Below are 15,986 nucleotides of genomic sequence, written 5' to 3' on the forward strand. Positions count from 1 at the left end.
GTCGTTCATAGAATTTAGCTTACGTGATCATCAGACAGCAAAGAGACTTTTTGTTTGCTTGTTTTTGCTTTTTCCCCAAATTGGCAGAATTTTCACCTCCCAAAATGTGGGGCATATGTACAAGAGATTTTCCTAAGTTACTATTGTTGTTGTTTCCAAAACAGTGGGAGTTTTTGTGCTTTCTGATGAAGTAACAAATGATCTTTGTTTTGTCCCTTTTTTCCTCAGCTGACCTGAATAATGTCAGGTTCTCAGCTTATAGGACTGCCATGAAACTCCGAAGACTGCAGAAGGCCCTTTGCTGTGAGTATTAACTGGTGCCTGAAACACGTGATGGTTCCTCTTGGCTTTAAAAAAAAAAAAAAAAAAAAGTGGGTCCAGGGGTATTTCCACTTGGAGAGGGGAGAAATAGCTCTAGCAAGTCCAGCTGTAACATAGAATTCCCTTTTTAAAAATCTCTTTGGCCTCGTGTGCCCTAAACTGTTTTGTTAGACTGTTTAGAATCTTTCCTGTCACCATTCCTCAGCTACTGATGTTGAATTGATAAGATATTGATAATTTATGTTTTCCAACTAAGGGCACTGGCATCCAGAGTTACCTTTATGAAACTTGAAATCTTTCCCCCTCTCCTACTTTTATTTCTTCTTCTAAAATGTATTTAATGGTAGAAGACTACATCTGCCTTAGCCAAACCACATTGCGCAGGTGTGAGTAGGTTATTAGCTTGAATGCCAGGGTTCGGATGGATGCCGTGATGGAGGACAGATGACAGGTTAGTTTCTCTGCTTTTGCTCATTATCATACAGCAGTGGGGAAATCCGGAAGTGTCCTGTAGTTCCATGTCTTCATCTCATGGTTTATGTCTAGCCATCCATTGTCATCACAGTTAATTTAGAACATGTTGTTTGAAGGCCTGTGTGCATTGATGATAGAGCCATGAAACAGACAGGCATTGCTCCAGTCCCTACCCTGATGGCACTTGTAGTCTAATGAGGGAGATTGAGGGTGTCCATAAAGTCTGGAGACGTAGGTGAATGTATATAAGATCATTGCCAATGTGCACAGTCTGTTAAGAAAGAGAAGTCAAGTGATACCGTGTCTTTGCCACACTTGATGGGCACCTGGAGGAAAAGTGAAGAGATGGTTTCAAAGGCCTATATTTAGCCGTGTGACAATGGAAGAACGGGGTACTATGAGAACAGCTAGTTGTGGGGGTGAGGTTCAGAGAGGCTTTGCTGGAAGAGGTGGTACCTAAGCTCTGTGCATCCCGAAGGGTTAGTAGAGCTCACTCTAGGAGGATTGTTCTAGTCAGAAGGAAGAGCGCGTGCTGATGCCTTCAGGAACTGAAAGTGCTCGAGCACAGCTGGAGCCCGGAGTCCCAAGGAGGGGCCGCAGTGCAACATTTGGCTGGAGAGAGAAGTGGGAGGCGGATCGTAAAAGGTTTTTCAGATTTATGTCAAGAATTGAGAGGTCAGTGGGGAGCCACGCAAGGGGATGACACAATGGGATTTTCCTTGAGAAAGGCCATCGTGGCCGTGCAATAGAGTGTGGATTGAGGGCGGGGGTTGTGCAGCCGACGAGGGAGACTGGTGGAGCAGTTCTGGGCACCAGGGGAAAGGAGAGAATTGGAGACAACTGAGGCACACGTAAGAGGTGACAATGACAGGCCTTAGTGATGAACTTGATGGGGTGGGTGAGGGGAACTCAAGAGAAGCTACAAGGTGCTCACTTGGGGGAACGGTGCACTTGCCTGGGAGAGGTGGATGTGAAGCTGTGATGCTTAGGAGAAATAGACAATATTTAGGACTCTTCAGCATGTAGAGGCTCAGGGAGAGCGTGCAGAGGAAGAAGAGAGTAGGTAGGCTGTACAGAGGGAATTGCCAAGAAGTGGCCAGAGGGGGAGAAGGAAGATACCAAGAACTCTAGTGCCATGTACTGCATGGGCGGAAAGAAGTGGCTGGCCACCAGGGGCAGGTGGGCGGGGAGGTCAGCATGGAGTTGGTGTAGGTGCCCATTGGATTTAGCAACAAGGAGGTCCTTAGTAACTTCAGTGAGATTCTCAGAAGCACAGTGGAGATGGTGAGGTGGACTTAAAAGTAAATCGGAAGCTGATGTAAAGATCATACCACCTGGTCGGTATGGCCAGTTCTTGGAGAAATTTAGTTTGGAAAGTGGGGGGGGGGGGCGGGAAAGGGGGATGGCAGTTGGCTGCCATGGACAGAAGCGTTAATGAAGTATACATACTTATAAGTTGAGAGACACTTGAGTCCATTTAAATGAAGACGAGAAGACGAGAGAACAAGATAATAAAAAATGGGACTTCTCAGAGCATAGGGGAGGTAATCTAGGAGCCAAGAGAAGGCAGGGGCACCTCTCTTCCACTGTAATGGGGGGAGGGGGCGAGGCCTGGATCTGTGCAGGTCCTGGTAGCTAAGGAGATCTAGGGGCCAGAGGGTGCAGGAAGCCATGTGGAGGTTTGTTTTCTGCGTGGAGATAGAGTTACTCTGCCGCAGTTGGGAGTGGAGGGTGATAGGGTTGTGAGTGGGTTCACCTTTCTGGAGAAGAAGAGAGAAGAGGGCTGATGTGAGCAGGAGCCCAGTCCGCTCGGGGTTCTGTAGCAGTACCAAGCTGTGCGGGTGTGGGATTGCTCCGGGCTCACTCAGTACTCAGGAGCCGGATGGGTCCATTGCAGGTGGGCACACGACAGCTGGGCAAGAGAGAGGGGGATTTGGGCAAAAGAGTGGTTAAGTGGTTGAAGTGCTGTCTGTCAAGGCCACATTGTCACGTGGAAGATGGTAGTCAGGAAGTAGAGGGATCAAGGGGCTGACTGTTGAGGGAGGCATAGGAAGAGGTGGTGTGGAAGTAACTGGAAGACTGGCAAGTTGTGGTCAGAGAGTAGCATAGCTAAACATTGTTTCACGAGTGGAACAGGTCCAGGTGACTGCGTCTTGGCTAGGACCACTTGAGTGGGTGGTGAAGATGTGAACTTGCATGGAGATGAAACAGGAAGTTAGGGGAGTGAGTCAAGAGTGATGCCCCAGTCATCCCTGCCCATGTTGAAAACATCCAGAATCGGGGCCAGAACCAGGCAAGAGAGAACTGTGAACCTGGGCTGCCAAGCCTTCAGAAATGAAGGTGCCTGACCAGAGGTCTGCAGAGGCTAACAGGCAGTCAAGGACGGTTGCTGGCTTGTGGCTTTTTACCCAGAGAGGGAGAAGAAATGTTCCAGAAGTGAAATTACTTGGGAGGAGAGAGTTAGCTCTTCCTCTTTATCTGGGCCTCTCCAGTCCTCATCCCAAAGCCCAGCACATGGTAGGTAGGGTTTCATATGTTTCCGTGGAATGGATGCATGAGCAAAAGTAAATTGAGGCTTCCATTTCTTTACAGCTTATAGTCTGAAGCTGTCATTTTTTCAGCTGTATAGCTGCCAAGTTTAAGTGGTTTTTAAAGGTCTCCCCAGACCTGGGATTTCCTCAGGGACCTGTTAATGTACCGTAGCTGGAAAGAGGCCCATTGGGGAGGGGTGGAGTCGGAGAGCTGGACAGAGAAAGTCTTCTGCCTCTTTTTCTTCTCTTGGCCCTGCCCCATCCCAGAGATAATGCTTTCCATCGATAAAGGGATAATTATGAACCTGTTACTGTAAAGCATTATTAGAATAGGGTATCATCCTGTGAGATCCTAAAAGTTCAAAAGAGATAATCAGCTGTTTCAGGTTATACTTTGAAAAAGCCCAGAAATAGACAAAATGGAAAACCTTCTGGTGACTGTCCTTTTCTGTAATGTTGCTTTGTCCCTTGGATTTAGGCATTACCCACTGTTCCTGTTAAAAAATAATTCTGTTCACAAGTATGTCTCATTTTATCATTTCAGTTTATGTTAAAATTTCCAACAAATGTTGGGAAAATGGGGGAATTTGATATTACAAAAAAGTTTGGCCGTTTGAGTTTATATCCTTGGAGTAGAGTTAAGCTCTGAGGGTAGGATGTAGAATTTCCACTTTGAAGCAGATTTGAAATTCTCAGCCTTCGCTTCCTGAGCATGACTTTTCTCCCATTTGAAAAAGATTTAGGTATAGCCAAATTAGGGTGTGTATTCACCTAAATTACATACTGGATTCTCAAGAATGGCAGGAGAGTTCAACATGTCATATGATTACAGAATGAAGAGTTCGCCAGGCCCTTTATTCTTGAAAACATGTGTGGTCACATTACTTAACTAACCATTCAGTAGATGATTTACGAATTTCCTCTTAATTTGATGTTTGCTTAGGTTTATCTTCTGGCCTTTCTGTCATTTCGGTGCCTGCAAAGCCATGATCAAGAGCTATTGTCTGTGGTACAGGCAAATAAAACTTGGCCTGGCTAGCTCTTCCAACTGAAGGTCGCTTCTACCAACCTTGGCTTTAATGAAAACTAATGATGTTACCTCAGTGATGTCCTCCTGCCAGGGAAGAGTTTGAATTGCTGATGTTTTAGGAAATAGGCAGCGTTCCTGCCATTACGCTTTTGGTCATCTTTTTGCACTTTGCTATCAAAGCTTCGATATTGCAGAAACCCGAATAACACAATTTTATCCACTATCGAGAATTTGCTATTTAAGTTGTGAGCTTCACCATTGGTCTGTAATGTCCCCAGTTTGTAATCGGTTTAATGTTGCATGACTCCATACTGCCTTTCAATGCACTGTGAGTGAAAATGAAACTCGGCAGAAAAGCAGAGACAAAGAGAAAATCTTGGTAAGAGGGATTTGTAAGCTGCTTCCTACGGCTGATACCCCGCCCCCGAGAGTTAGGAGGAATATAATCTAAGCTTTTTCTTTGTCAGTCTCTGGTTCTGATGACATCCTAAAGGTGTGTGGCTTCTACAATTAAAAATTTAGCCAACTTCTAAGAGCAGATATAAAAATGCACTTAACAAAGCATATGTATTTAGTTTATTAGCACATGGTGGGTTGGAGAGAGCCCAAACCATAGGGCTAAAGGTACTGCAGTTGATAAAGGTGACAGATACTTTGCAAACAAGAAATAGTGATCAGTTTGCTTCCGTTCACCAAATGAATCGCATAGTAGAGAGATTTTGTACGGCCTGAGTTACCTGAATAAAGTCACGGCTGCCCGACTCACCCTCACTACAAAGCAGGTGAAAGACTTGCTCCCTTCTTGGTGAAACCACCTCACCTTTTGAGAGGGCACCGAGGGTGGCCTTTGAGAGGGTTCCGTGGCTAACGAAGACTTCCAGGATCCATGACAGCACAGCTTACATGTCTTCGGTCTAGTGCAGGGAAAGGCCCCAGTGAGGCCCCAGCCTGAAAGCCAGGATGTGTCTCCACAGCCACAGGCTGCCTCGTGGCAAGGCGGCCCGAGAGGCCAGGGTCATTATCTCGTCCGTCCCCCACAAAAGTCCATTTTTCTCATATAGGTGAGAGGTTCTTTTTCACATAGGTGAGAGGCCAGGTCTTATTCGCAACAATCTTGAGGACCAGAGCCAAGAGAATCTTCTCAGCTTACGTGGTCTCACGGATACCAGTGCCCCAAGAGAGGGCTCCTATAATAGAACCTCTCTTGCTCCCAGGGGAAGTACTGTAGTCCTATTTCAAATGTGTCCAGTACCCATGAGGTGCACACTAGGGGAGGAATGGTTGGGCCTGAGTGGTGGTACGGAAGCTCTTAAGGAGCACCTTGTAGCTTCCCTTTCCAGTCACCATTCTAGGGGGCTTGCCATCCATCCTTAACCTTCCTTCCAGAGTTGGGTGCCCTCCAAGTGCCGTTTTTGCACCAGGAGGGCTTTCCCATCAATGCATCTTTTCCCACTCAGAGCCAATTCCATCTGGCCGGGGATTCCTTGCCCAGCTCCTTACTCACCTTTTATTCTCTTCTCTTTTGCTCGGCCCCATGCTCTGTGGTCCACCAGACACGTTGCCATTGTGTACTCACATCTTTACTATAACTGGGAAATGTGAGATGCAAAAACGTCCAGTCACCCAGGCTAACATCATATGAGTTGTCATTGGTCCTAAATAGTTGTTAGTGTGCTTATGCCACAGAAATTTCTCTAATTGTCTGCATCACATTTCTGGCTTTTCAGTCACAGGGATGTGGGCCCACCAATTTAGGCTTATATTCCTCAGTGGTCAGGGTGTTCCAATTGTCCCTCCACCCATTTGTGGCTTCCCTCACATACCACAGGTCAAATAGCTATTTTTTTTTTACACGTAATATTTGTGACAAATGAGATGTATAGCATTTGAACCTTCTACCAAATACCCAACACCTTTCTTAAACCTTCAACACCATAGTGGCAACACAGTATTCTTTCAGATTATCATAAATCAGTGTTCTCCAGATTCGACTGGGTAAATATTCCCACAGGATACTTTTCAGCACAAGTCCTTAATAACAGATGTGTCCTGTGAAACAAGAAGCAAAAGACATAGCTACTTTAGTTTTGCTCCGCAGACTCCTGGTTATAATCAGAACTCAGATCTCTTCATCCAGTGTGTTCCATAGATTGGCCAGATGCCCTCTTCACGTCTGGACTCCCTCCCCGACCCTGCTTCTTGACTCTTAAAAGAGACAGTTGACTCATAGCTAAGGGAGCATATTTTTTAAATTTTTTATTGTTATGTTAATCACCATACATTACATCATTAGTTTTTGATGTAGTGTTCCATGATTCATTGTTTGTGCATAACACCCAGTGCTCCATGCAGAACGTGCCCTCTTTAATACCCATCACCAGGCTACCCCATCCTCCCACCCCCCTATATTTTAAGCCTCTTTCTAGGCACCAGTGAGGTTGGGTTTTTCCCTTTTGTAATACCCAAGGCATGGCTTTGTTCCCTTCAGTAACAACCTGACCTTTCTTCCTCATCATTAATTTTAGTCCAAACCTTCCACCCACACACGAAGTATGTCCCTTGGGTTCAGCCACTTGGCTTGTGCATATTGAGCTGGTGGCAAGATGAGGCCTAGTGGGGCCTCCCCTTCAATCTCCTCCCAATGGTAAAGGGTCAGATTGGGTTAGTACAGAAAAACGGGGTTACCTTGTTTCTATGCAACAAACATTTGTGGACAATCGGCTCCAGCTAGTTGAGGGGTGGGGAAGGAGTAATCCATTGCATCAGTCCCTGTAGAATTCTTACACTTACATTCCAACTAATAGCCATAATATCCTGTTTCAGAATATTACCAGCCTTTGAGACACTCAACTGTAGCCTCAGTCCAGGGACTGCTAGGTATGGCATTGAAAAAGAAAATGTGGTGAAGTCAGAAACACTTGTAAGTCCCCCACTTGAATTATCTTTTTAATTGTAAGTGGTCTCGCAGGTGTAGCGCATTTATCAAAGTGAGAGTTACCCAGGTTCCTTTGGTTAGATCTCCACCTGCAGGCCAGAGAGAGTGAAACTCATCTGAAGGAGATCTGAACTTCTTAAGAGCTTTGCTAATGCATCCAAGGAACAGAATTTTTAGACGACCTGTTCTCTGCAATCGGCTTGCAGTTCCTTTCTAATCGATTCTGTTAGCTCCTCTGGTTCAGGTTCTATCGTTTCTAGGTTCCACTGGAAAGTTCTGTCATCAATAACCAATGTCAAAGCCTGTGCTACTAAAAATCAAGGGTAGCTTGGCAACCAACATCAACGGCTCATTTTCATCCTTTCTATCAGAATCCTCTTTTTTTCTTTTTCAGTAATACTATAGCCATATTTTTAAGCTAAGGATCAGCTGGGGGGTGTCCTAAACAATCTCACGCCTGACATTAATTGCAGTGGGAGTAGCAGTCGGGGCTCAGTTGCTAAAGAAGACTCACGGAACCCAAATGACGGTGTTTAAAAATTTACAGTTCATTATAGGAAAAGGCTATAATATGCCATCAGCATTAAAAGCAGGATCAAAACCACAGGCTGCCTCACAGCCTAGGGTCCAGAGAGGCCCGGTGCAAGCCCAGCGTGCCCACCCTCTGGAAGGGCGGTACCAGGATGCACTTTCTCTCTTGGATCAAGAACCACCGATGTGAGTACAAACCACTTTGGAAACTAGGGAGCATGTAGTAGAGTCTCATACAGGGTTTCTTTCTTTTCTTTTCTTTTTTTCTTTTTTTTTTTTTTAGATTTTATTTATTTGACAGAGACACAGCGAGAGAGGGAACATAAGCAGGGGGAGTGGGAGAGGGAGAAGCAGGCCTCCCGTGGAGCAGGGAGCCCGATGTAGGGCTCCATCCCAGGACCCTGGGATCACGACCTGAGCCAAAGGCAGACGCTTAACAACTGAGCCACCCAGGCGCCCGTCATACAAGGTTTCTTAAAGCCTTCTGGTAACCTGGGCATATTCTTCCCACATAGCCGGTCCTATACCCTGTGACCTTCATGGGTCTCCCCCAAACCAGGTAAAAACGGTCAGTGTTACTTCTACCAATAAACAGTAATGATAAGCCGTAACCCATGGCTACAGATCAACACAGTAAGGCACTTCTTTTCATTGCTTTGATCAAGGCTCTGCATTGTGTAGCCTTTTAGCAAAAAAAAAAAAAAGGCCAACTCCAGAGCCTTTGAAATTAACCCTCACAGCACAGATAACCACATCAGAGTGCCCCAACTTTCTTGCTGGGCAAAGATGTGCTGGGAAAGTCCTTCAGCCTGAAGTGTCAGCTGCCTGGAGAATGGCATGACGTCACCGGCAGCCTCCTCTTCCCACAGGTGCCCCCTGCCTGGGCAGCGGGTCGAGTCGGCGGGCACACAGCGCTTGTCCCCCAGCGCCCTCCCCTGTCTCTGCACAGATGAGGTTACGGGATTGTTGGTATATTAGCACAGAGTCTCTGCATTGACCCATGGGATGAGCTTGGGGGCGATGTGGGCACCGTGGGACTTATGCTGACTTTCCGATGCTTCTCTTTTGTCCCACTGTTCTCCCTGGTAGAGAACTTGAGATGGTTTTCTTTTTCTGTCAAGTCTATAAGGGCACCTTCTGTAACCTCCCTTTGGCTCTTCACTATGGACCTCCACGTGTCCTGCTATAATTCCCAGAGGGAGGCTCCTTCTCTCTGGTCTCTGCTTTCTCAACTACAGACCCATTCTAAAGGTGCTTTCTAGTCCTCAGAGCCCAAGAGGCAGTAAAAGACCAAAAAAAAAAAAATCGGCTTCAGCTCCTCACTTGTGGCATTTGTAGAAAGGAGTAGAGTTAGCATTGGAATCTAGAATGTTGAAAGGGCAATTACTCAGCAGCCAGAGCCTCAGGAGCCATTAATGGGATCCTGTGCTCATTCTCTGCCCCCCCCCCCACATACACACCACTTCATTTTCTGCTTTTTCTGCTTTTCCTGAAGGACACAGAGGGTCCTGGAGAGCAAGTCTTTTTGTCCTGTCCCCACCCTCAGCCCCACAGCCCTCACACGGAGGGACACCAATGAATGGCCCCTATTCTTCGATTATGTCAAAACCTGTAGCATCCTCTACTGTGCAAATAATTTTTGAAAGAGTGGGTATATTAGCACATGTTTGGTTTTTATATGGCTTTGAAATATAAAGTAAGAAGATAAAGATACTCACCTCCCAATGGAAATTCCTAGTTTGAGGTTAAAAAAAAAAAAAAAAGTTACACAGAATTGTCTGCTGGTTGCTTTTTGAGGCTTCTAGAAACAGCGAATCATTATGTTTAATGTTTCATCAAAAAATCTCACTGAATTCTTTCAGATGGTCATTTTGAACACTTAAGTGCATGTCTCTGTGGCAATTAAATTGTCCCTATCGATTTTCTCACCTCTTTTCAAGTGCGTAGTATTGGCTATGGATATCGACTAGAAGTCTTTGAAAAAATTGTTCCACGAAAGGGGAATTCTGTTTGGTACGTTTGTGTTCTCTGGTCTTCTGTGAGGGCCCATTCTCCTTTTTAACCGCATCTGGTTTCAGCAGAGCTCACTGCACAGTATTTCTCCCCTCACTGTGTCATCTCTGCTCCTGTTCTTCCAGAGCAGTTGCCTTGCTCCCCTCTGGAGCTATTTAGACTCCAAATTTTCTATTCTGTGTGTTACCCACTCACCTGTAAAGAGATGAGAGTAGACTCGGCAAAAAGAAATTTGTGCCATGTTGCTACTTGGTTTGCTTCCATCACACGAGTAAATGAGACTCAGTACAAACCCGAGTCTACAAATTCTCCCTTGTTAGTTCTTGTATCCTTGGATGGAAGGCAAAATATTTATAATGATTAAGACAGAGTAACAAGAAAATAATAGAAAAACTTCAAACCACCCATAGCTTCCTTCAGTCTACAGAGAATCTCGCTGAAAATATTGACATTTGGAAGAAAGCCGTTCCTCTCTTGCACTCACGGAGATGGTGAGCTGCTTTTTTAAATGTTCTCACCACCTGAACATTTGCCCCTTAAGCAAGTGCAGCACACAGAAGAGGAGGGGCTGAGAAAGTTGGGAGTCCACTGTCTGTCTGTGTCCCTCTCCCCAGGCTGCCTTGTAGCCCCTGCTTACTGGGCCCTTCCCTCCTCCGTGCCCCCTGCCTTTTTGCATTATTTTTTTTTTCATTCTTCATTCTTTTTCCTACCTGCCTCCCTCTCAAATCAAGCTATGTCCTTTCCTGCCACTTTAAATAAAGTCTCGGCTTCCACGTAAAGAGGTCGTCTCTCTGTCTTGAGAGTATTTTAACACAAAAGGAGTGGGGCCTTTGCTTTGATAGGGTGAGTGCTAGTCCGGGGCATTTTCGGAAAAACTGCGTGGAAGCCACAGAGCTTTACTGACTGGGATGAAAGACAAAAACCCCTCCTTGTTTCCACCACCAGGTCTCCTTCTGGCTTCCAGGGAAACTTAAAAGGTTACTATTTTTCTAGAACTCACTACAAATAACTAGTAAAATACATTGAAGTCTTAAATTTGCATCTGTTTAGCATCGGGCAAGCTGTTTACCAACTGGGATGGCCCAGGTTTATCTGCAGCTACATTTAGGATTGTACTGTCTCCTCCCACTAGATGTGCAGGAGATTTACTTAATTATCATTGATTCTTTGTCTCCAAGGACTGAGAATTCAGACCAGAGCTTAAGTGTATAAGGTGTTAGAAAAGCACCCTTGCTGCATTTCCGATTTGGCTAATAAATTGGCTTTGGAGAAAAGCATCTTCCCGTGACTTTTGGGAGTAAAAGCTTGTGATTGAGGTCTCGCTTTTGTTAAATTTTTGTCTTGTAGCATATGAATAAATAACACTTCAGAGCAAGGGAATCTACCCCCCCCCAATCTTAGAAAGTTCTTAGAGGACTTGAAAAGTACGTTGTAAAATACAACTTGAAGGTGAGAGAAATAAGTGAGCCTCAGGTCTAAAAAATGAGTAGATTATGCAGTTACTTCAGTGTCTCTTTCGAAAATTTTAATCAAGTTGATGATTTTTTCACCTAATATTAAGGTAGCAGAGAGATTGTGAGGTGACTGAAATTTCAAGGCGAAAAACGCTTAATGATTACAAATGCATAGCTGGAAATAGAATTTACACAACCCTAACCATACAGATTAATCAAACTGACCTTCTCTAATACTAATCTGAAAAGGTATTGTCAGGAACTCTTTCAAAATTTCTAGTAAAACAGATTTTTTCTTACTCAGAATGGGGAAATGACTCTATTCCCATAGAACATTCTGGGTTCCCTGAACTCTCTCTCGAATACCCCTGTGCTTCAGGAATGGAAACTTTCCCCGCCCACATTTTTCACCCACTGCCATCGACATTTCACAGTAACCTCAGATCCTGAATACTCCAGCCATGAAACTTAGAGCTGGGGGGTGGAGACAAAGCACTTTAAAGGAGGGTAGGGTTTACCTCTACAGTCTTCCACTCTACCAGCTGAGCTATCAAAGGGCACATGGATAAAGCAGATGTGGTATATATATACAATGGAATAGTACTAGTCATCAAAAAGAATGAAATCTTGCCATTTGCAATGACATGGATGAAATTAGAGGGTATTATGCTAAGTGAAATAAGTCAGTCAGAGAAAGACAAAGACCATATGATTTCATTCATGTGGAATTTAAGAGACAAAACAGATCAACATAGGGCAAGGGAAGGGAAAATAAAGTAGAATAAAAACAGAGAGGGAGGCAAACCATAAGAGACTCTTAACTCTAGGAAACAAACAGGGTTGCAGGAGGGGCAGTGCGTGGCTGGTTGGGGTAACTGGGTGATGGGCATTAAGGAGGGCACTTGATGGAATGAGCACTGGGTGTTCTTTGCAACAGATGAATCACTAAATTCTACCCCCTGAAACCAGTAGTACACTATATGTTAACTAAATGGCATTTAAAAAAAAAAATTTTTTTTTTTTTAAGACAGTAGGGTTTGGGTTTGGTGTTCACTAAAGAGTTACAAGACAACCCAAACAGGATTTTCCAAGGAAAGGGAAAAAGAGTGAAAGGAGAATTTTCCCCTCGGAATCACTTGTGATTTTATGTGGCTTTTGCAGTGGATCTCTTGAGCCTGTCGGCGGCCTGCGATGCCTTGGACCAGCACAACCTCAAGCAAAATGACCAGCCCATGGACATTCTGCAGGTCATTAATTGTCTGACCACTATTTATGATCGCCTGGAGCAAGAACACAACAATCTGGTCAACGTCCCTCTCTGCGTGGATATGTGTCTCAATTGGCTCCTGAATGTATATGACACGTATGTATGGCAAGCTCTTTACGGACTCCGCCATGGGAAGCTTAGTTTCCAGAATGGTGCCGGTGTAATTAGAATCACAACAGGGGCCCCAGTCTAGAAATACTGTCCTCAGGATGAAAGGTTCATGAAGCCCTGTGAGCCAATGCTGTCCCTGTGATAAATCATTTTTGCATTCACTGAAGCTGAAAAATATTTGGATGAACTAGGAGGTAAGAACTAGAATGTAGATTGCTCTCAGAAAACAAACAAAACCCTAGATACTCATTTTTCATACTCATGTTTCGAATAGTAGAATGAGTCAGTGTGTAGCCTTTTCTTGCCTGTGTAATTTGAATTCCTCCATCCACTTCGGGGGCGGCTCCCACTCAGTGGCAGAAATGGGTGTGCTCTTGGGGATGCTGGTACACCTGTCATCAGATCTGAAGAGCATTCGCTGATACTCAGGAGCTTTTTGCGGAAGATCGTGAGTTGATAAGCCAAACAAAACGAGAACAAGCCCTCAATGGAGCCACCTCGGCTTCTCAAACTGAGGAAGTTTTATAGCGTTCTACAGAGTTTCTGTTCGACACCTCCCTTCATCACTCTCTTGGAGAGTACTGGTTTATTTCTTTTGGATTGCACACAGGAGGTATCCCCAGTTCTTGTTTTTGTCTTGAGCTCACTGAAGGCAGTTGAGGAAGGTAGCAGACAGAATTGGTTTGAATTTTGACTGAATTCTTCTTAGACCTCAAAATGATTGCATGCCTCATTTCACATGCCAACGAGAACACATCCCCCTTTGGAAATCTGGGAAGGTTTTCTGAGAAGAGTTGCATTTCTGCTGTTTTGCCTTTGTTGTAGATTTTATCACTTGAGACACAGATAGCTTGCCACTTCTGTGATTAAAATGTATACTTTTTTTCCTTGTTATTTTGATAAGGTAGTCCTTTTTGAATTCCAAGACCACCTGGCTGTTTAATTCTGATAATTATTTACCAAGCCCTTGAACATATTGGATTTTAATTGTGGATTACCCTTAACATTTGCTCTGATAGGGTTTGTACTCAGGTGTTCCTTCACATATGTTTTGGCACTGTGCTCGTTGCAGATGACGTCCGAGTATATAGAACTTCCCTTCTACCTACCTCACAATTACTTGGGGACAATTTTAACTCCTTGAAGACCTGAGTTATACTTAATGAAGTTTACTTGTTAAACTTTGATTTGCCTTTTTTAAAGAGGTGAAAAGATAAGGAAACTTGCCAATGACCATAATTTGGTTAATGGATTAGGATCCTGTTTGACTAAGGGATTTAGTAGATTGTACCAGTTAAAAGTTGAGCACATTGTTCACCCAAAGTAAACCCAGTTGGGACGTATTGTTTGCAGTTTTGAAGTGCTAGATGGGAAAATTATTCTATAATCTCTCTCTCTTTAAGCACCACATGGTTCACTTTCTTTCTCTAACAGAATAAAAGCTGCAAATTATTGAAAATCGTTTTCTACAAAATGGAACATTTTTCATTTTCGTGTTCCATTTTTTTCCCCACAGATAAAATGAACCATTTATAAGTTTGTCATGAGGAATGCTTTATTTCAGCTTTATATGAAAAGTGAAAGTGTAAACATATTTAAAACACTGATATAGCAATAGGTTGTTTTTAAATTGGTCTTTAAGATCATATATTTGAATGTTCTTTTTAATAGAAGATATCGTATTTTTCTTTAGATAAATGTGTGTATTTTATAGTATGTGTCATGTCGCCTCAAGTGAGTGAGTGTCTTCTCAATCAAGGGCAGTCTGATGACAATCTGGGAGTGCTGGGTTTTCTTGGGGGGCTTCAATAAGCACAGTAGGCAGTTTGTTGAGTAACCAAAATAACTTGGTGCACAGTAGTAATCCTTCCACTTACCAACTTAAATACCGAGGTGGCTCTCCATTGAATAGAAGGATATTTCTTACTCTTCATGTAGAGCTACTGTTACAATTCAAGTAAAGGCTTTTTTTTTTTTTTTAAAGGATTTTATTTATTTATTTGACAGAAACAGAGAGAGCACAGATAGGCAGAGTGACAGGCAGAGGGAGAGGGAGAAGCAGGCTCTCTGCAGACCAGGGAGCCCGACGCGGGGCTCGATCCCAGGACCCTGGGATCATGACCTGAGCCGAAGGCAGACACTTAACCGACTGAGCCACCCAGGCGCCCCTAAGTAAGGGCTTTTAAGAATCGAAAACTTGGTAAAAGTTCTTTGGTCAAAGTGGTCACATTTCCATTGCATTCTAGGCCATGAGCCAAAAAGATAAGGCAGATAACAAAGATAGTACATAACGAATAGACAAGTTCTTCACAAATCTTAATAAGACCATTGGTTTCATGCAACAGTGGTCAGTAGAGTTCCCGTATCCGAGGGTTTGTTTTTCTTTTTTCTTTTTCTTTTTTTCCTTAAGAAGTGTTTACCATCTACTAAAGTGTCAGTAATTGTTTTCTGGTTTGATTATTCATAATAGGGGACGAACAGGGAGGATCCGGGTCCTGTCTTTTAAAACTGGCATCATTTCTCTGTGCAAAGCCCATTTGGAAGACAAGTACAGATGTAAGTCATGTGTATTAACTCTATTCTTTTATTAACGTTGGCTCATTACCCCAGTTTGAGATGGGGAATGCCTCGTGTTGCGGTGACAGTGGGTTCCTCTTGTAAGTTACAGAATTGCTTTTTTTAGAGTGTTCGAAAACTTGGTTTGTGCCATTGTCTGTCAAACATGAAATAGCAGGTATTTAAATAGAGAATGAGGATTAACTTCTCTAGTCCAAGTATTATTTTACATTACATTGACTGTGTCTGAATAAAACACATGTTCCTAGAGGATAAAGTCTGATTTCCTAACCCTTTTGTAGAAGTCAGAAAAATAAATGTGTAGGTTTAATCCGTGCCCTTGCTTAGTCTTTGGATTCTTATTTAAAGAGTACTATCTGGCATTCGTGTTCCAGAAACATTGTTTATTTTGTAATCATCTTACTGCAACTTGTACAGACATATCCACTTCTGTGACGTGACTAACATTTTATTACTTGAGACACAGATAGCGTGCCGTTTCTTACAGGGTAAATATCACCTTATAGAATTTCCTTTTGGTTAACTCTTGGGTTCTTCGACTTAAACTCTGTGAATCCAAATGAAAAGCAAATGCTAGAGGAGCAATGGAAGCGAGCGTTCTTTCCTTTCCCATTGTGAAGGACTGTACTTGTTTTTCCCCTTTAAAGGCTCGTAAGAAGTCTTGATGGTAGGAATATTAAGCAAACCTCGCCTATCATGTCATTTCTCTTTTCCCCTAAGGTCTAGCCACACAGGGATGAGA

The 15,986-nt window shown here is 43.7% G+C and overlaps 1 protein-coding gene across 6 annotated transcripts in view; it reads left to right on the forward strand.

Moving 5' to 3' along the window:
• DMD (dystrophin) overlaps window positions 1–15,986 on the forward strand; it is a 2,214,577-nt gene that overhangs the window by 2,109,415 nt on the left and 89,176 nt on the right. For all 6 annotated transcript variants that reach the window (XM_027607979.2, XM_027607980.2, XM_027607981.2 and 3 more), the window contains 3 exons: window positions 229–303; window positions 12,451–12,652; window positions 15,138–15,223. In XM_027607979.2, the coding sequence (XP_027463780.1) occupies window positions 229–303; window positions 12,451–12,652; window positions 15,138–15,223 (363 nt within the window). The remainder of the gene's footprint in view (window positions 1–228; window positions 304–12,450; window positions 12,653–15,137; window positions 15,224–15,986) is intronic.

This window comes from Zalophus californianus, chromosome X, assembly GCF_009762305.2.
Source record: "Zalophus californianus isolate mZalCal1 chromosome X, mZalCal1.pri.v2, whole genome shotgun sequence".
Classification (NCBI taxonomy): domain Eukaryota; kingdom Metazoa; phylum Chordata; class Mammalia; order Carnivora; family Otariidae; genus Zalophus; species Zalophus californianus.